The sequence below is a fragment of the Notolabrus celidotus genome, chromosome 8, assembly GCF_009762535.1.
Source record: "Notolabrus celidotus isolate fNotCel1 chromosome 8, fNotCel1.pri, whole genome shotgun sequence".
NCBI lineage: Eukaryota > Metazoa > Chordata > Actinopteri > Labriformes > Labridae > Notolabrus > Notolabrus celidotus.
The window spans coordinates 24,605,008-24,626,284 of record NC_048279.1 but is presented as its reverse complement, the minus strand read 5'-3'; the positions used below and the strand labels follow the sequence as shown (position 1 = coordinate 24,626,284).

The 21,277-nt window shown below is 43.0% G+C and overlaps 1 protein-coding gene across 1 annotated transcript in view; it reads right to left on the bottom strand.

Moving 5' to 3' along the window:
* The window catches only part of pcdh19 (protocadherin 19), a 58,582-nt gene that overhangs the window by 33,752 nt on the left and 3,553 nt on the right, over positions 1–21,277 (bottom strand). The window contains 1 exon segment of the mRNA XM_034690460.1: positions 18,351–18,678. Coding sequence (XP_034546351.1) covers positions 18,351–18,678 — 328 coding nt within the window.

Here is a 21,277-nt window from a genome sequence, read left to right as displayed (position 1 = left end):
TCTCCCGCCTCCCCTGGGCTGGGTCTTAAAAATAAACAGTCAGAAACAGTGCAGATTATGTAAACACGTCCCTTTAATACTTACATGAGAGCAGTGACTGTATCATCTGCCTAAATTTGAGCCACTATTAAAATTTGTAATTAAACTTTGATTGAATCAGCACACAAGAGCAAGGCAGAAATGAGAAATCTGTGCGTTTGCAAGAAGTGCTGATCGTCTTGTACTTTACATTTTCTCTCAGCGGTTTCACTTTGGCTGCTAGTCACATCGGTGCAGCTGTAGTCTCCCTGTCTGTCTCCAAGTCTCCCTCCCTCTCCCTCTTTTTCTCTCACTCCCTGTGACAAGGCATCTTTCCAGACATTTTAGTTGGATGGAGATTTGCAGCAGCTCATTACAGACTGGGAGGCTCTGTGAGCGGATGCAGTCACTCGGAGATGGATTGAGTGGGTCTGTTTATTGACATGCCTTAATCTGACACTGGGTAAAGGGAATGAGTCACCGCCTCCAGACACACTACCACCACATCACAGCCACTCCGGCAAATAGGGAGGCAGCACCCGGGATACAAGTGGAACTTCATCAGCGCTCATTAATCCAACCACCCCGGGCCACTCGCTCAAACAAACCGTGTTTACACTGCTGGATGGAGGGGTGATGGAGCTTTACAAAGGGCATGTGTGCAGGTGCCTAGATCCGCAACACACACACACACACAAATGTGCATACTGTCCCTGCACACACAAAAACATGAACTCCAGACTGTACTCCGAACCCCACCCGCTCCTAAACATAATATCTGTGTGCACCAGCTGCTAAAACTCAGTCAATGCACTTTGTCTCGCAAATCAGGGCTACTGCTGCTCAAATCAGGGGTGGACGCTCGGGCACGGTGCCAGAGTGCGTATCATAGAAAAGGGCTTTTTATTAAACAGATGGGCTCTGGAGATCTTTTAGCTCGCGTCACAACAAGGCTACTCCTATCAAGCTATATGGAAGCCTAGTTAGCTTTTTTGATCCTGTTTGCTTGAATGTGAGGCACATCTGGTGCTAATATTTGGGGCGGGCTTTCCAGGCAGCTGTCAGCTTGAGATTGACAGCAGAGTATTAGCCGCTCGCACATCATCAGCACATCTGTAAATCCAGCTTGTTAGCAGGGCTGGAACAGGGTGCCATCATGGTGCAGACAGAAAAACAGCATCCAACTGTATGTGGTCTGACCGTCTCTACAATGCTGTTTACTCCATTGTCTATGAGATGTGAACATGTGAATCCTCTATATTTTACACTGAACTGTCAATTTACCAAAAAATATAGACCTCAGCTATGACAAGGAGAATGTGTGAAATGTGTAAGCCAGTCACAAACAGAAGTAAAGCTTCCCTCAAGAAATTCACACATGCAGACACACAGGCGCAAAGACAAAACAAGCAAGAGAGGGAATCGACACTGTGTGAGTCAGAGAGGGAGTAACAATACAAATTTACAGTCGAGCACACATGTTCACACACAAACACACACGTATAGTCGCAGTGGGCGCCGTCTGTCGTCTCCATCAGTGACTGGAAGCCTGGCAGCTTGAGAGCAGGGTTAGTGTAGAAGGGGGCCAGATGCGGTGGGCTTGACCCACTCGTTTGTGAGGGAGGGTGGGGGCGAGGGTGGTGGAGGGGAGGGCCCAGCAGCTGAAACACACAGGGATTAGCCGCACTGACTTCATTTAATTTAATTTGCATTAGGCCGTCTTTGGGGGCAAACATCGTTTTTCACTGCGGGGGGGGAAAATACTCGGGGTCACAGAAAACAGCAACAGACGGCCTGGATCCACAGGGGGAAAAAAAGACCTCCTACTCACACACACAAACACACAAACACCCCAGCATCTTCTCTCCCTGTAATTATGTCTATATTATGAAGTCAAATCTCTTCCCAGTGAAATGCATCTAAACCCCTGAATCCACCTTTTCCACAGCTTGATTTCTTGAAATGAATACCTTGAATCCTTTTGTTCTGCCACCATAAACAACATGTAGTAATTTTCTGTGCTTATCAAAGCCCCGCTCAGTGTGTCAGTGTTTGTGTGTGTGTGTTGTTAACACACACACACTGTTGTTAACACACACACACTAAGCTGTTATCTGCCGAGAACATATCTTAGGGGTGGATGTTTATCTGTGCTGATGCAGATTGGAGTTCTCTTTGTCTCAGTGCAGTGGTACATAGTATTATTTGTCTTTTGTTTTCTTTTTTCCAGCGTTTATTTCTCCTAGGCTGATATGGTTTGATATCCTATAGTGGAGAAATCCTTTTAGTTACCGCCAGGCATCTAATGTGCTTTTACTTGTAATCTGGGAATTTAATAAACGAAAAGGAGAGGGGGGAAAAAAATCTGTACACAATCGAATAATTCAACTCCCTGTTGTATTCCTTGGAACATGACATACGCTGTTAAGCAGAGGAGGAAAAAAACTGCAGCAAGTGAGCGAGTGAGTGAGTGAGTGAGTGAGTGAGTGAGTGAGTGAGTGAGTGAGTGAGTGAGTGAGTGAGTGAGTGAGTGAGTGAGTGAGTGAGTGAGTGAGTGCCCAACATGCCTCCTCAGAATATACAGTACTGAGCGCTGCCCAACATGCCTCCTCAGAATATACAGTACTGAGCGCAGTGGAGAAAAATATATGTCAGCGATCATCCATGAAGTCTGCTGTAGTCAAAGCCTGCGGTCATATAAACGTGCCTTTTCCAGCACCTTCTGCAGGTGACGTGCTACTGCAGGAAATCTAATGTACCATGCTCTGGATGAAAGTACTTTTATTACAAAAACATCTAAAAAAATAAAGAAATAATCGGAGTGAGCGACAGACGCATTGCTTTGTCTCTGCTACACAAAAAAAAAAAGACTATACTTCTGCTGCCTACTATCAGGCACTCACCAGCAATCTGTCTCCCTCCCTCTCTCTCCCCCGGCCCCTATCAAAAGATGTTACTGTGCAAAATGTCAAAGAAAAAAAGAGGCAAGAGAAGTAATCTCTTTCTCCTTTTTGATCGCAAGTGGAATAATTGGAACCCTCTTAGGCTCATTACATGAGTTGCCCGCCAGCCAAAAGACGACTCCAACTGCCCCTCTTCATTCATGTCGGAGCTTTGAAAAATATGGTCTCCTCTGGTAACAATTCTTTACGAGACGCAGTGACTAGAGGTCCTGGTACCTACACACTAACGGGTAATCCTGCGACGCCTTTGAAAATATATCTTTCAACTAGCACTGTCAAACATCTATTGAGAGCAATGGGAAGGAAACAGCAACAATCTGGCTCGGTAATAATGTCATTATGCATATTTCACAGCTCTTCTCCCCCTCCTGCTCCTTGTGGGTTTATTTTTTTTTGGCAATGACGTTCTCCTCAATTACGTAAGGTTTCACATACAGCCAGTTCATTAAGATCCCTATTACTAATAACCTAGTCTTCATTGTTATTACAACTATGCTTGTAATTATTGTGACTCTAATTACTATTACTGTATTACCCAAATTAACCTTATTCTGGGTTTAGATCACCCCCACTGATGGTAGCCGAGACATGCCTATGAAGGATGGCACCAATGTCCCTTCAGATAAATCCAGTATAATTAGCTATGTGCCTTACAGGGCCTGTGTGATGGTAATAATTAGAGCTACTGTAGCAAAGGTCATGCAAAACAATTTAGAGAGGATGCGGGCTGCATGGGTAATAGGGGAGTGAGGGGAGAGCTGGGATAAATGGAGACTCGTCTGCTTTTTCCATCTTTCAGGGATAGAAGACATATGGTTGTTACTTTACCTCTGCACTTGGTTCATTTTTAACCAATGCTCTCAAAATAATAGAAATTGAAAACCCATTTTGATGCCAAGTAGACTCCCAGCTAACGTAGTTTAATTGGATCCATGATTAGATTTGAGGAAAGTGCTACAGGGTGTAGCTGTGAACTGGTATCAGCTGAAATCGATTCGCTGCCTTCGAGGTGTGATAGCCGCCCCGTCGCCCCGTTGTTGCATCTGTTCATTAGCCTGAGTGTAATATGTTTATGCTAACCCTTAGTTATCATTATTAATTGTGAGAAAGAGAGGGAGAGACAGAGAGCAGGAGATGTGTTTTTTCACCCGTGCACACAGGTTAATGAGCTGAGTCAAAAACGTTGACACCGAGGTAAACAAGTGCTCACAATAAGCTACTTCTATTTCTGCACTCCCCCTTGTGTATGGCTCGACTCCTCGCGCAACCCCCAGAGTGCTACTGGGCTGGGAGCTCAGGGTTCACAGCCTCTATCCACCAGGAATTCACTCAGCTCTCTCACCTCTTCGTCATGATCTCACCCTGAAGAGTTGAATAGCAGGCTGGTTTTCAAATATAGACTCAAACAACACATACGCCAATGTGTGCTAGATTGGTCTCCTGTTGCACAACCCCTCCTAACTCCTAACAGCCCTTCATTAGCAGTGACTGATACAAACAACACCAAATTGGAAGATGTAACCTTTTCTTGAAACACAGTCTGTGGTTTTTTTAGCTTTGTATTAGCCGCGGACACATCAAATAAGTATCTTGCATTTTCAATCATGAATACCAAGCAATTTACAGCCCTATGAATTTGTTTGCCTGTCCTCTGAGGACTAGTTTTAAATCTTGAGAATATCTTGTATTTGATTTCTTGAAGAGCATTAGTTGACAAGATTGACACCATTCACGTTTAAGCTAGCAATGGATAGTTTAGCTGCGAGAAGACTTGAATCAGAGGGAACATAAGGGAACGGGTAGCCTTTGTCCAAAAAGAAATCAGTGAACCATCACGATGAATATTAAAAGAATAGCCCAAGATATAAGTCCTTTACTGTCCTTTAATTTTTGGGGCAGTTAAATTTGATTAGATAGTCTAGCTGAAGAGAGATAGGAAATGTTGGGAGAAGAGATTGGGGTAGGACGTTCAGCAGAGGGCAGAGGTTGGAACCGAACCTATCACTTTGGGTTGCGGTTTAGCGCCCCATGTGGACAAAGCGGTGCAGGTAGGGTTTTTAACTAAACAATCTTCATCTGCTTTCTGGGGATTTTTGCTGTTAAAAATTAAGTCAAAGTAAGTCTTAATCTCTTCTGACTCCTACCCTATGGCAGCAGTTTCAGGTAATAAGAATAACGACGTCATACATGTAGTCTACATCATTTTTGTTACCTTTAAATGTAACAAATAACTCTTGGCCAATAAAAATAGGAATAAAATCAAATACATTTGAAGTTAATGTGTAGAACTACATCCATGCAGTGGCTGAATAGAGTCATCAACCTGATGGCAATGACAACACATGAAAAACAACAACATAGTCCTTTGAATAGCTGAACAACACAGAGGTATAGCTCTTCAATTGTAAGGAATTACAATAAATGCAGAGTAACAGTTAGCACAATTTAGGCTAAAATTAGAGAGAACAGCAAGTTTATTGTACTGTAAAAAAAAAAATTCTAATAAAGACTAAAATAATGCTAAACATGGGTGAATTGCAAGTTTCTTTTTTGTAATTTCTTTAGTAGATTTCTAATAGTTCCTCCGTTTTAAATCCTAATTGTTGCCTCTTAAACAAGGCCTCAGTGTTCCAGGCAGTGCAGAAATATCTGTTTGAAAATGATTAAAGAAAACAAGCACTGCACCCATGAAGCACTGCTGGACATCTGTTTAGCTGCTTTATTTAGTTAGAGCAGAATAACTGATGAAAATGGTCGGGCTGGGAGCATGGAAGCATAAGCTATGATCCATATGCCTTAGTGACTGTGAGGCTTTAAAAACTGTAAATTGTGATTATCATTGATCACGGCTGTCAGATGCCTAATCTCTTTGACTCATATCCACACAGGCTACATTGGGCGACAACGCAACATCCTCCCCCCACATCTGAAGTCCCAAACAAGTGGTGAGGGAAGCAGTGATAAGCAGGTCCTTATCCTTTTAAAGACACTCCCGTAATCCAACAGTGGTGGGGGGACGGAGGGGGCTTCAGCTTTAAGAGACTTAGTCTGGATTATCGCTAGTCCTCCAAATTAAACCAAAAGTCAGCTTTCTGCAGTTGCTCATGCAAGCTGGCGACTGGCTTGTTACCAGCTCCACTAACAAGGAAAACGATGGAGGTCTATAATTAGAAAATCGTCTCATTCAGCCAGCGGGCCAACAAACGTGGATAATGCTGTAGCAAAACACGACCCATCCTCACCTCAACTGAATATTCTGCCCGTCTCCACTTTCAATTCCCAGCAGACGTCCTGTGTCTCCACTCAAAATGTCTTCCATGCTGTGTACCTGACTCTTCCTGCCAACCAGCTTAGCTGCAGACAAGCTCCTCAGCCAGGGCAAGGCCGCTCTGTCCCTGCTGATGCTGCTTCCCACCACAAAACAAGGCCAAATCTGGGGCTTAGAGGCTGAAATAATCATTACTGGGTAGCGAACAAATGAAAAGTCAGAACACCACTCCCATGTCTGTCCTCCCCCACACTTGGTATTTTGTCTTCTGTCCTATCACAAAAATAAAAAAAGGGGCATTGACAAGTAATCATTCAAAGATGGACGACTTCTTTGAAACTGAGAGACAATCAAAGCTAAGATTGCATTACACTTTTATCTGGAACATATCATTTGTAAATCAGAAACAATGCAACAATAAATTAAGGACATGGCTGACATGTTGGTAAATTCTCTTATCCACTTTCTTGCTGAGAGATAGAAGCCCACATTGATATCAATTTCCTACTGTGCACTAAATACAAAGAAGGAGTCAGGAGGTGGTTAGCACAGCTTTGCATTAAAATCTGAAAGCAGGAGGAGAAAGGAAGCCATGAAGTTTGAAAAGCACGATACAAATCTATACTTTTTCTACAGCCTTTGCTATAACCCTACAGCAACACTGCTAGTTCTAAGTCCCTCAATAAGCTCAAGGCATGACCTTTCTTGACATTTATTGAAGAGTTTACACTTTGCAAAGCACAAATTGCATTAAGGCATAAAATCGGACCACACTTGAGAAAACAAAAAGTCACACTGCTAGCTACTAGCTTACAGCTCTGCTAGCCATAAGTTTGCTGAACTCTAAAGCTGCTTTTGTCACCTATATCTCCAAGTCAAAAAACACAATACTTATGGAAAATGGTGTCCCCAAGGCAACAATATTGAAGTTTACTTTGCAGAAGGAGAAGCATCAGCAGTCTGTACTGCACCACAGTCAAGTGGCGCTGAGGGAAATGAACTCCTCACCAGCTCACAATACTCTCAAAGAACCCGGAGGGGCTGAATGAAAACAAAACTTAGCTAAACAGCATTAAACACTCTTGTTTAAGGTCAGAACACATGTGCCAAATACCAAAGGCTACCATAGGCACTCAAACAAGTCACAGCTCCTTGGGCGAGTTTACTTCTCTGTCAACGTTTTTTCTTGAAATAAAAGGTAAAAAGCCACAAAATAAACTTATAAAATAAAAAAAGGCACTGCTGCTGACCAAGATCATTTCAGATTGAATGGAACCACTGTTGTATCAACTTTCTAATAAAGTCCCTGGACCAAATACTCCTAATATCATTTAAAAAGTTACACTTGACCATTCCCAAATGGTCCAAAATTTTGGGAAGCTAACTCTTTTCCCTGCTTGCAGTTTTTGTGCGAAGCTAGGCTAACCACATCAGAGCAACCTTCTCGTATGACACATAGATGTTAACATTACTTTCTCATGTTATTTATCTTCTGTTGAAGTTTTATGAATATTATCATTTTTGATAACCATTTTGAACAATGTTCCCATTTGCCCACATTTAGCAGCTATGATATCTGATGATGCATTCACAGCCCATACAGCCTGCTTTGATTTCAACATGCACTGAACAAGATAAGGGTCCTCAAACGCAGCTCTAAGGTGACCTTACTGCTGTGTAGTTATCCTCTGTCATCAAAAGTCGACATGAAATGCAATCGTCCCTTTAATAAGAGTCGGTATAGCTTTCCCACTAGAACCCTTTAAGACCGAACTGGGAACAGCCTCTGGAATAAAGAACAGGTACAGTAAAGTAATCTCAAACTAAGGAGGTTACTGGGGAAAGAACGGCTCTCTGAATAGTCTGACAGAGGCCAAGTGCTTTTCATTCATTGACTTGGCTGCCTATGCTGTGGTATGTCAAACAGTGGACGTGAGGGGAAAGTCAAAGCCGACGTCCTATTGTGCTCCACAGCCAGACACTGACTCTGCCCTGAATATTGTTTTCTGATGCCATAAGAGAGCACAAAGAGGCTGCTGAAGCCGTTATCAATTCCCTTGCAAGGCAATCATAACTATTATCATTAGTAGTGTTTTCATCTTCTGAGCTCAACCCAGAGAACACATCTAATCTATTCCCTGGGGAGCAGTCTTGTCTTTCCAACTTGACCTGGTATCACTCGAGCAAAGAAATGGTTTCCCGCCTCCTGAGAAACCAGATATGGGCGTAAATAATAGGACCAGGCTCTTTCAGAAAAAAAAAAAAAAAAAGCCCTAATCCCAGGAAAACAAACCTGAGCGAAACAGGCCCACCTGAATTGCTTTCAGAAGAACTAGATAATCAAAATGCAAAACAGCCTTTGACAGAAAAATGAGCCGACTTCTAACAACAAATCCCCTACACCTAACATCAGCACATTCTCCTCCTGAACTCTTATTTGTACGCAGTGTTTGGGTTTTTAATGTAATCACACTGCACACGGCGCCCCATCAATGAGCCGCTCTGATTTATGTCAGCCTGAATCAGACTGACTGCTTAGAGCTTTGCAGACATCATGAATGAGAAAAGGTGCCACACATAGAAGACATTAGGGGTCCCACCATCTCCTCAGACAGGGGGACAATGGGGAAGGGGAGCGGAGATAAAGGAGTGGGATAACAGGGGGTGAAGGAATGGTTCACTGTGGAAAGAAAGGGGGAGAATGGGAGTAAAGAAAAGAAAGAGGCCCAAGACATTGGCCACACAGGGCAGGGGGAACGCGAGGGCTCTGAGAGGCCTATATTCGGTCATAGCCCATTAGGCTGGCTTGGTGAAAATGCTACAGCTCATTACATGCTCTGCCTCTGTTCTGTGGATGAACAATGCACAATTACGCTACCCTGCTGCTCCTCCAGCCATACTGCTGCATGCCTCTGAGGCGGCCGATATTGCTGCTATAGTGGCTCGCCTGCCAACAGACTCTGCGCTCATCAAACATCCATACATGTGCTCCCTAATGCACATCCAGGTTATGTGTAGAAACAAAAGCGTTGTATGAATTTGCAGGAATGGAAGGAGGGGCAAAACAGGAAGGGCTGAACTACTAATTGAGCAAACAGGTATACAGCAGCAGTTGTGTTTGACACAATGAGGTTTGCTCTGCTTTTGTTTGCTCTTTAAAAAGGTAGACATGTGACAAAGAAAAAGTCTGTTTTTCCAGCTGTATTGAGTTTCCATCTGTGTTGCAATTACTGCTCAGCCATGTGCCTTGCTAGCATAAGGATAGGAAAAAAATGAAGATCACAAAGTGCAAGCAAAAATACTGTGACAATATCTGCAATGCAGTGAATAACTAAGCCAAGGCTTCATCTATCCACCAGCAAATTGGTTCCCTTCAAGTCCTCCTCCTTTTCCTACAATTATGCATGCAGAAGTTGACATTTAATCTGATGGGGGAAATGCTAACTAACATCCTCCTGCTCCCTCTTTGTTTTAGGCAAAAAACAGGACACTTGGAAAGGTCATTCTTCCCTGGTGTCAGAGCTGGCTGCTTGGAAAAGTTTCCATTCACAGCCAGTATTGTTATCACTTGCAAGATCCCTTCCCCCATTCCCCTGTCATTCAAAGAGCCGAGCATCTGCACTCAGGAGACAAAAAAAAAACCCACACAGCTCCCTTAACAATGCAGCAACAAGTCTGCTAACCTGCAGTTCAACTAAGGCAGAAAAGTTAAGCAAAAAGTCATCTATGAATATTAATTAATACCTTTTCAGTCCCAACATTGGCCTGAATTAGTTTCTGGCACATTTAAAATCCTATCATCATTAATAGAGGAATTGTAATTACTTTTCTGTCACTTCTGTATTTGGTGAAAAAACATTCATGTTGTGTTGTTCCTCAACAGATCTGAAAAGAAAATAATAATTCCCCATAGCTGATTATAGCTCCCTTATTAGGCTTATCAGCGAGAGGGGACAATATATCGAAGGAGTGTCAATGTTTGCCTCACAGTGCATGCTAATTTACGATGTACAAACACCGCTGTTTAATACTTTATGCCAGAGGGAAAGAGGTGGACACATGCTTCTTGACATACAAGTAAATGCAGTGTGAGCTTCCACAGCAAATAGATTCCACTCCTGGTCATAACAAGTCTTAGGCTTTGTATTTTTAAATATGTAAGCTGACCTTTTCTATCTTGTATTAAAATACTACAGGCAAACACAGCCAGCAAAAAATCTGCATTAATGAGGGATGGGGGTTGTTTCTTATTCTCCCGGAGCCTTCGCTTGTCTAAAGTTTTTTTCTGAGATTTGTTGCTTCTTATTTTTAATTCCACCTAACTTTTTGTCTTACTTTGCAAACTTTGCAAGAACATGTGTGAAAGGTTGTGCATGGTACCTGCAAACAGTCTTAATAAACCCATGTCCTCGATGGTAGTTTTACCACGCTTATACTGCAACTTTGTTGGCACTTGAAAGTCCGAGGACAGAAATCAGAATGCCGCATATTTGTGAGAGACTTTAATTTGAGAAATAAAAAACAACGCAGCGGGAAACTCATTTCAATGGGTAATTACGTCCGTGCGGCATTGCTTGCAGGGCTTAACAAGGTGCGTAATGATGTCCCCCTTCTCCAGCGATAAACATTATCACTATGTCCATTTCCTTCTCTCCATTTCCCTGTCTCTCATTTACATAAAGACCCATCAACCTGTACATCTAATGCCATTATTGCCCTTTTTGCAGCCAGGTACGTGTCCAGTAAAAATCCTTCAACGTAAACTGTTAGGACAACTCGCAGCATTATGCGCCCATCTTTGGTTCAAATAAAAATCCACCTTCTCTGATGTTTAGTGCGTTTATGGAGGAGCTAATTCTTTCCACATGATGCAGCTCCAAAGATATCCTTTCCTTTTTTCTGTGCTGTTGTCTTAAACCAAGTGGATTATCTTGAAAGATGCATGAGTGATTAAGTTTAATAGAACCATATGGCTGATTTTTCTTTCTTTTTTTTAATAATCCTGAGCTTGTGTGTCGACAGACATTTAAAAAAAAAGTCTGTAGCTTTTTCAGTTTGATGATTTCATTAAGATTTCCAACCGTTTGATGATTCTATCCAGGACTGTGCCATGTATGAAAAATAGCTGCAGCGAAACTTATACTCAAAACACTATCCTTTGTTATCCTCCCGTTCCAAGGAACATTGAATAATCACATTGTTTGTTCCTTTTCAGGGTAAAGAAAAAAAAAATCTTGTACTAACAATAGAAGCGTGGCATTATTGCTTTCTGTAGAGGCTGATATGGTTTGTGCAATAAAACCTCTCCTCATCCTCACACTGCATTTTACAGAGAGAAATAACATGTTTCAGGCAGTAGCAATACAGGTTGAGCAAAATCATTGGCATTCTATAAATAGCTCACTCTGCCCTCCCCTGTTCCTCTCTGTCTCTCCTCGTTTCGCTCGGCCTTGCCGTTTCTCTGCACTATTACTCCCTCTGTATTCTCATGCAGTCACATGCTGTAAGGACACATACATGACATGTGTACATCAGACACCGTCACTCGTGTATTTTGACTCTTAAGCTCTTTGGCTGGATGCTCTGATCCTGACAAGAGGGTGGCAACCGGCGGGCCCGGCTGCTTCTGACTGGCTGCCTGCGGTGGTTATGTCATTTCATTGTACCTCCGCGACATCGGGAATGACATGCAGTGATGGGGTGTTGCGGGTTGGGGTCAAGGCTATAAAAACCCAACCGAGTGTAAAACTAGCGCTGGTTGTGCATGAAGTGAAAAGCATCTTGTTGAGTAATGCCACAGAATCAGCCCGCAGCTTCAACAGTTCTGTGTTAAACATAAAGGGAGGAGCCAGCTGAGGAATGCAATAAGAGGGCGGCTGAGTACATCACTGTCACACTGTTAATTTATTTCTGACAGACTCAGCTTTATTTCACCTTATAAACACTGACACATGAAAAGCAGAGCATTTCTGAAGCCTGTGCCTTACAAATAACCTCTCTAAATAATTAACAGGTTCATCTGCCACTCAATCAGCACGCGGGGAAGCTTTTGGAGATGAAACGATTCCTTCTCAAACCCCCTTTTGAAAGGAGGAGACTTTAAAGAATGCAACATACACCTCCCACTCCTACAGCACATCAAAAATAAATATAAAAAGAGACAGCTTTTAAGACCCAGCAGTTATGTATCCCTTCTGTTACTGCACGATATCCGTGTATCTGATGTCACGTTTCTATTGTGATTGACAAACTGTTTGGAGGTGAGGAGGTTCTGTGTTATCAGAGAATCTGGCTTTTTTTCCCATGGAGCTTTTCATCATAGCACTGGATTTCCATCCCTTTGAGCTTCTTACACTGTGTATGAGGCTGTGTGTTAAAAAGAATCTCACAACATGATCATGATACAGTGGTCTGATTCAATACATATTGCAATTAGGGCTATCACCGTTAATATGTTGACAGTAATGTAATTAAGGTCTTAAATTAAAGCGTCTTTTTACATCTTGTGCTATTTTGTTCCTTTTGGCACACCGTAATTTAGGCACCACAGTGTCTTCCTAAGCTAATGTAAGTGGTCAACCGCAACACAGAAGCCGACAGAGGACTATCTGGGAGTGTGCGAATCAAATCAGACCTTGTTCCCCACATAATCAATGGGTGGCAAGTGACAGCAGGGCAGTCAACAAACATTCACTTGCCTCCAAAATCAAGACACAGGTATAGTTCATTTTGACTTGAAAACTGTTCTTAGATGCAAACCAAAAGAGCGACTGAAATGCAGTGATTAATTGCGAGGACCAAACATTAATGGTTTGACCGCCGTAATTGCATTATTTTGAATTGCAACTTTTTAAATCCAATTTTAGAATTGCTTAAGCTTATTTCGATGCAATAGAACTACACCTGTATTTAATACTGTCCCTGTAACACCCCTAATCATTGCACAACTAATCATGAAATTTAAGACAAATAATTGGTATTTACCTATTTAAGTAAAAGAACTCATTCAATACTTGCATTCAAAATGTTGATTAAAAATCTTAAAAAATCTTAAAATATTTTCTTAGACCTCTGATGGAGAGCTGAGCTATTTCAAAATTGAAATTGATTACCCTTATTCAGAAAGGAAAAAAAAGGTTTGTTTTGTTTCTTGCAAATTTTGATGTTTACCCCGTTATAAATGAAAGGCACTGACTGGTGACAGTTGTTGAATTAGTTCTGCTGAAAAATATCCCTCATTCATTTCTATTCAGTCACAAAAGGCATTGAAAACTGAACACAAAGCTGACAGTCAATCCGCAAAACTAAAATCAGACAGAGAGCTCTTACGTTTTAACTTCAAGTACCAGCTAGAGTCTCCTGCTGCAGTGAAGCCTACATTCAGCCCCACTGAGGAGCTGAAAGGAGACACAGTTTTACTTCCACTCTCACCATGTTGTCCTCTCCTAATTACACTTTCAACCAATGTTCGCCACTTTCTGTCAATTGCAAGTTGTTGAAATATAGAAAAAAGGTTAAATGTTTCTGCCAGAGGTGGGATGAAAATAAAGCTTGAATTGCTACTCAAACCTGCACTATCCCTGGCTTCAAGAAGACCTTCAGGCTGTTAATGCATATTTTACAGTTAAAGTGAAAAGTTGTTAGATGAGGGGAAGATAGCAATTATTTTATAAGCTCTCAAACCGTCTACAATGAAGGAAAACCGTTAGGAAGTGCATTAAGTATGTAATATTTTCATCAAGAGTTGTCCTAGAAAATCAAACTCTAAAGGACTTGTACTAGTGAAGAAATCTACTTCACAACTAAAACAACAGGGAGTGATGCTGATATCAGAACAACACTAAAAAGTACTTAAATGCAGAATCACATCATATCTAATTATTGAAAGTGTTAGATTATACTGCTCTACTCGCCTCCTCTGAGATCCCTGAGTTGGCCATAATGATGTAAATGCTAATGTCAGTTGCCCATATTTCAAAAAAAAATGTGACGCTCCAGAAGAAGAGATGCTAGTGTGCGTGTGTATTCATGAGTCTATGTGTGGGAGGAGATTGGCACTTTCAACAGATGTGTAGTATGCGCTGACAGCATGAATCTACTTTGCATGCTCAATATGACACGTCTCAAGGCTCTTATGCATATTGTCCTGATGGAAGTGATAGCGAGGGATGTGCAGCCTCCGTGGAACACTCCCTGTTGTCTCTGCTGCGTCAGAATCAAAAACATCTTCTTTACTAACAGGCAGAGACTGCTGCAAAGAGGTGGCTCGTCGGATGTTTTGTTTTCGCTTTTCATTGTCTCATTTAGGTGCCTTTGAGAGACTGTGAAGGAACAAACGCAAAAAGTACATGTATTTCTCTTTTGTTTGGGCTTCAAACCTACAATGCAGCTCCTTGAGACTACAGTACCTATGAGGAAGCTATGCAGGGAGCATCTGGAGGACTGCAGCAATTACCATTCATTTCACCTGTGAATATTTTGTCACGTAGTGCAAACTTCAACCCCTTCTTTCCCTCGTTCATTATCACTTTTTTCCTCACTCATTTATTATCCATGTAAGGAAAAGTAACAATCTCCTACCTGAACAAGTCCAATCATAAAGTGAGAGCGCTTATTTTTCTGCTCTGCTCATTATCTGGAATCACAGGTGTGCAAAGCCTTAGCACACATTACAAATTCAACAACACATTCTAGCCAAAGGCCATTCCTTTACTGTATAATTGTCTACCCCCCCCCCCCCCCCCCTTCAAGTGACTCGCTATAATTAAGCCATGGAAGACAGCTCTATTCTCCTGTGAGCGTTCATATTAGTGCTAGCACGGGCAGGTCTAACAAACATCTCCACAGGCTGATGCTATCAAAACATGGACAGCCATGTTCACGGAGGTATATGCTGCACACAATCTCACAAGGAGAGTACAATATACACAATACACTAGCAGGTATGAGGCCTTTGGGGAGACCTGTCACTGTTAACTGGCCAACTCTGCTGTGTGTGTGTGTGTGTGTGTGTGTGTGTGTGGTGTGTGTGTGTGTGTGTGTGTGTGTGTGTTGTGTGTGGTTGTGTGTGTGTGAAGCAGGAAAAGCTCAACTCCAGCTGACATAGAGCGGGATGTTTCTCTGGCCTCACATAAACTAATAACGCAGGAGGAGAACTCTGCATCGATCAAACCGACACAGGCATATATCCTCTTTAGCTCCATTAGCAATCGGCTAATCTGACCTCCAATCCACACTCTGACTCCTGTGATAATAATAATCTGCATGTTAGCCAAATAAACAAACAACACAGAGGCATCATTGTGTCCCTGTACGGTTAAACAAAAAGCTCTCTTGCCAAATAAATGAATCATGGATAATTATGAGGTTGCCCTCAGGATGAGGACAATTTTTTCGGAGGGGGGACAAAAGCAGCCTCGGTAATCACAACAGCGCAGCCACTCATGTGTCCTTGGTAGTCAATGAGATATGGGTTGAGGACTTGTGGAGTCAAGTGTTTTCAAGCCCGAGCTTGCTCATTGTAACGAAGCAATTATCAGTTGTTTCACTGCTGTTTGTTTGCGCTATAAATGGCATTGTAATTACAATGAAAACACTGCTTATTTAAGAGCAACATTTGTATATACTGTCTGTGGAGCCTCTGTCTCTGGAAAGAAAATGTCAAATGAGGAGGAGACAACAATGACAACTGTTGCTCTTGCTCTAAGAGCTCCTTGCTTAATTTTTCAATCACACAACCATTCTCTTTTTCTCTGTCCAGGCGAAATATGCCAAAAAAAAAAAAACAGGGTCAAAGAGATGTTTGTCAACATCATGTGCAAGGCGGAGAGCAGTGGAGGCTGCATGCTAAGCAGTCCCGGCCTCTATCAAAGCCAATCAAGTGCCTCTAAGAAGATGAGAGAACGTGGTCGGGGGCTCAGACACCTGGCGATGAGACTCATTCACCCTCGCTCGCTCACTTCATCCCTCTACTTATCTCTCTATCTGCCCCCTCACACACAGCTCCTAGCTTTGCATATGGAATCATCAAAATCAATCTTCGACCCCATTTGTCTCCTTCTCCACTTTTTCATTAGCTGAAACAAATAAAGGCTCTCCTAATCCTGCGGCAAATGGGCTTTTATTGGATGTTTAAGCCACAGAGACAGGATGCTGCTGGAGCTTTTCACAGCCGAGGTTGATTTCTTTGTGCAGCCAGGCCCCACCACTTTATTTTCTCCTCTCTGTCTTTCTCTCTCTGGCAGTGAAAAGGGTGGTGTTGACCTGTGCAGCACTCCCTACCAGCAAATACAATCACAGCATATGGGTCACTGCATGTGCCCGCTGAATCCCCCCACCTCTGCCTCTCCACTGACCGGATAACACCACAGGACAACAGCCCCCCCCCCCCCCCCCCCCCCCCCCCCCATTCTTTCCACCTGTGTTATTCACGCACACACTCAGTCAGAACCGGCTCAGACAGGCCCAGTAAATCAGCACGCCTGTAAGTAGGTCTCATTGACCCCTCAGGATCCATCGGTGCCTGGATCTCTCTAGATCACACAGTCAATACATCAATATCCATCTTGTGTTCCTTGTTTTAAGACCCCCACTCCCAACCCTGCGCCCCCACCTCCTTCTCACTGAATGTCAAACGGAGATTGGAGTCATCAATTACAAGCGTGTGTGTGTGTGCAAGGAGCTGGAGCTTATTTGCTGCTGTCTATAGGAGTGAGCACAAACACTCACACTGATGCACATTTTGTTTCTGTGCATGGCGCACAAACATAAATGCCCCCTCTCCCACGGGGGAGCAGGAGAAGTGAAAGGAAGGAGAGGGTTGCCCCAAACAATCCGATAGAGCAGTTCATACATACAGAAATCTATAAACTAAAGATCAGCTGGGTCTGCATACACTCCGTCAGGCTGCTTACACGTCAGACCTTCACTGCTCTGCTGGAGCCATGCTTGGTATGTCAGGGCAATTCAATGGCTGGCTGTGCAGAGCAGCCATGCGCTAACACTGCAGCCAAATGGACAACACAATGGATAAAAGCATTTAAGCAATGATTATTCTTTCTACTCGCACCTGAAATGACTGCTGTGTGCGGGAGCTGATTAGCCAGGTCAATACATCCGGCAGGTGCTCAGACCTCCTTTTTTTTTTTTTTTCAATAGCTCAGCACACACAAATAAAAGAGGAAAAAAGTAAACAACTTGTGTGAGAAAAGCCAAATAATCCACTTTGTCAGGCCTCCAAATTCTGCTTGGCAAAGCACTCCGTCCGAGTTACAGGTCAGTGTCAGCGTCACAGTCTCGGCCCTTTAAAGATGCCTCGAAAGATTCCGCTCAGATGGACTGACGCCACGTCACACATGCCATTTCAAATAGCTCAGCTCTCCATCAATAACGGGTGGATTCATTGTGACTCTAATCGGTGGCAGAGTGGAAAAAAAGAAGAACTCCAGGACTTTGGTGTGTTTGTGTGTGTGTTGAAAGGTGGTGTGCTGAATCTTTCACGCTCATTGAAAACTACTCATCACTGAAAACTTTGAGGGGATCTGATTAAATTTTTCTCTCTTGATATCAGGTTCAAGTGCCGATATTGGTCATCCCTCAGATACAAAGAAGATTACAAAAAAATACACATTTACAGAGGAAAAACAGTGTTAGCTGATATTTATGCTGGCTTTGACTTACATTACACTCTTCTATTCAGGATGAACTGTTTTTGTTTGTTCCTGTTACATCATAATTTTTACCCAAGAGCAGCTGACTTTTTGGGGAAACTTACCTATGATAACAGAAGAGTGCATTGACTGGTGTATTAGCCAATAGGAAAAGAACATACTGTACCGTAGAATAAATGAAAAGGAGATAAATCATTACTACCATTATCGGTATCAGAGGACGATATCAGTATCGAAGGCCGATATCGGTATCCATATCAGAACATATAGAAATAAGTGAAAAGATGACTTTTATAAAGCTGACTGGTCCCTCTTTGAGTCTGAAACATCACATTTATCATTAGGAATATTTTTTAACCTATTTTTGTATCCCTAACACCCAGATCAGCCCAGCCAAGGATTCAGGGTAGAGCACAGCAAATCGTATCTCACCTCTGGCAGCGGCATGCCGTTGATGATGAGGTCTGGCTGCTGGTGGCCCTGCCCAGTGAATGGGTGCTGATAGCCGTGGTTGGGAGCGGCATTGCGCGAGTTCTGGTTCTCCACGTTGAGGAAGGTGCTCTCGGAGCGCCTGCAGCCCAGCGGCAGGCTCTGCTGGTGGTAGTCGAAGTAGTTGAGCGGGGAGGTGAGAGACGAGCAACTCACCACATTCATCTTGTCCGTCTCCTCGACGTCTCGCGGCACCAGGCGGATGTCGTTCTTGCTCAGCTTCTTCTTCTTGCTGGACTTCTTCTGGTTGCCGTATGAGTACTCCGCCACCCTGCGTAAGTAGAAGAAACTGAACAGACTCAATAAAGCAGTGTTCTGCCTTCCCCCTCATCTGTCCACACGGTCGAAAAGCTCGCCCGCCATGCCAGCTAGGCCCACTGTTCGACCATGGGTGCCAGGCAAAGGCTCATTGCTTGTGTCCGGGGGTGGAACCGCACACTGAAGTGACTCCCCACTCCCCCTGCAATGGAGCCCTCATCCCTTGTTTGTTTGCATTTGCATGCTCAAGAATCGACATGTCACAAACAGGCAGACAAATGCAAACATGCCAAACAACAAAAGCAAAGAAGCAAAGAAGAACACACAGCTTTTCAGCAACACTACCGGTATATGCAATCATAGTCAAAGCACACAGCCCACACTAATTCCATTTTTTCTTTCATTATCATGCTCCCCAGTAGCAAGACGGAGTGCAGGAGAACTGCAGATTCAGATTCATTTAGTTGCTCTCAGTGGCGGCTGTAAACTTGAGCTGAGCATTTTGACTTTAATAGGAGCAAATGAGCAACACAGCCATGTTTTATCAAAGGAAACTCCGACTGGGGGAAATATTCATTCTTCGCACAGCTTTGCAGTTTTTCACCGTAGAACAGCTGCTCTGTACTCTACCGTGAAGACTACAAACTTCATTAGACATATATAAATTTGGGCTGTTTTTTCACCATCTGCATTGCTTCAAACCCTGGAAGAAGACATTTTGAACCTTAGGGCTTGGAATAAATCATTTATTGTCCTCTAAAGCCTGCAACTGAACCATCATTATCCCTGAAATTGCATATCTGGAATGTGTCTGTTTCTGCCTCTTGTATTGTCTTGAACGTCTCTGCTACACCAGCCCCCACTGGCCTCTGTTCCTCACTAAAAGGCAGCTCTAATCCTCAGTCGCTTTTCAAATCACACTGTTAAGAAGCCCCAGTGTACTTTGTCTTTTTCATTTTTTTTCTTTTAGATTGCATCTCGAAAACAGCTCCCTCCCCCATTTCCTTCCCAACACCTCCTGATTTAGAGGAAAGAAAAGGGGAGGCTGAAAGAAAATACTCTATCTCTTTTTCATTTATCATTTTAACATGTAGTGTCTCCACTCTGAACACAAATTGAAATCTTGGAGGGGAAATCTTCAGAGTCAGACCGACTGACACAGGACAAGCAATAAATTGGAGATAACCGCTCCTCAAATTCGAGGTGGCGACTGAGGAGCAGAGCACATCAGAGCTGATTAAAGCTCCCAGTAGACACAGAGGCTCACACAGGCAGAGGGAAAAGACTCAGAGCAGTTTGGAATTCAGGGTTTTGTTGTTGTCAATCATTGTTTCTTCTCTGGGTGAAAATAGGACATGGCTTTAATAACTTTGTGATCTTGATGCACTGGTAATCTCTTCTAGTACTTTTAATATGATGCTGAAATCATGGGTCTTCTGGTTTATGAGGTGAATGTGCTTTCATCTAGAGCCACCAGAGAGAGGATTCGTCTGAAATTACATGTCTGGCCTTTCTTAAAATTACAAAAAGCACTTAAAAAGGATATGTTAAAAGCCTCATATGGAGGTGAAAAAAACAAACATTTCACATGTTAAAAAAAAGGTAATAAGATAAATATTTGGGGATGTTTAGAATATTTTCCAAGGCTTCATGTCTGAAATACGGCCTAAGTTACCTTCAAATTAACAAAATTATGTTTGGAGCAAAATATGATTATAGCTGCAGGTTAAATTCTCAAATCCAATCTATATGTAAATTCATGGTGGTAATGTGGCGCAGGGAAATCAAAGCCAGAGCTGATGATCTGATTGATGAACAAAACAGTGTTCAATATGCAAGGTCCAGAAAATAACCTCCTTCTTTCTGGGAGAGTGGATGAGAAGCTGTTGGGGACTTCTGAATTACTTGCTTTTGACTCACCTCAACTACAGTTTTTGAGGATGACGTTTTTTGGCTTCGTAACTGCACTGGTTTATTTCTTGGTGCCTGATAAGGCAAAGGTAAATGTGAATGACAGAGAGAGCTGTCTATAATCGCACCAGATTAGGGCTGATAACAGCCAATCAGACACGGTGCACGTTAAATAATAAATGTCTGGGACTGCTATTGAACCGGTGGGACGTTAATTGTCCGGCAACCCACCCGCAAATTGAACATGACAGTTGAACGGTCATATTTATGAGTCAATTGGTTACAATGGGTGGATTAAATCAATCAATCACGTTGTTCTTAATGCGGAACAGTGTCTGTGTGTGTGTGTGTGTGTGTGTGTGTGTGTGTGTGTGTGTGTGTGTGTGAGAGTGTGTGTGTGAGTGAGGGGGTTAGGGGGGTCCTCAGCGGAATGTGTCTGATCCAAATCAGACCCCTTCACTTACAGCTGTGTGTGTGTGTGTGTGTGTGTGTGTGTGTGTGTGTGTGTGTGTGTGTGTGTGTGTGTGTGTGAGAGAGAGAGAGAGAGAGGGGAGGGGAGGGGGAGGAGGGCAAAAATCTGCAGTCCTCACAGTCGGGCCTCTACATGCTGCATGACAAAAGCAAAGCACTGGCAACTCGCAGTTTCAGGCACGATGGCGGGCAAACACACAGGCGCAACTACGCACACACACACACACACA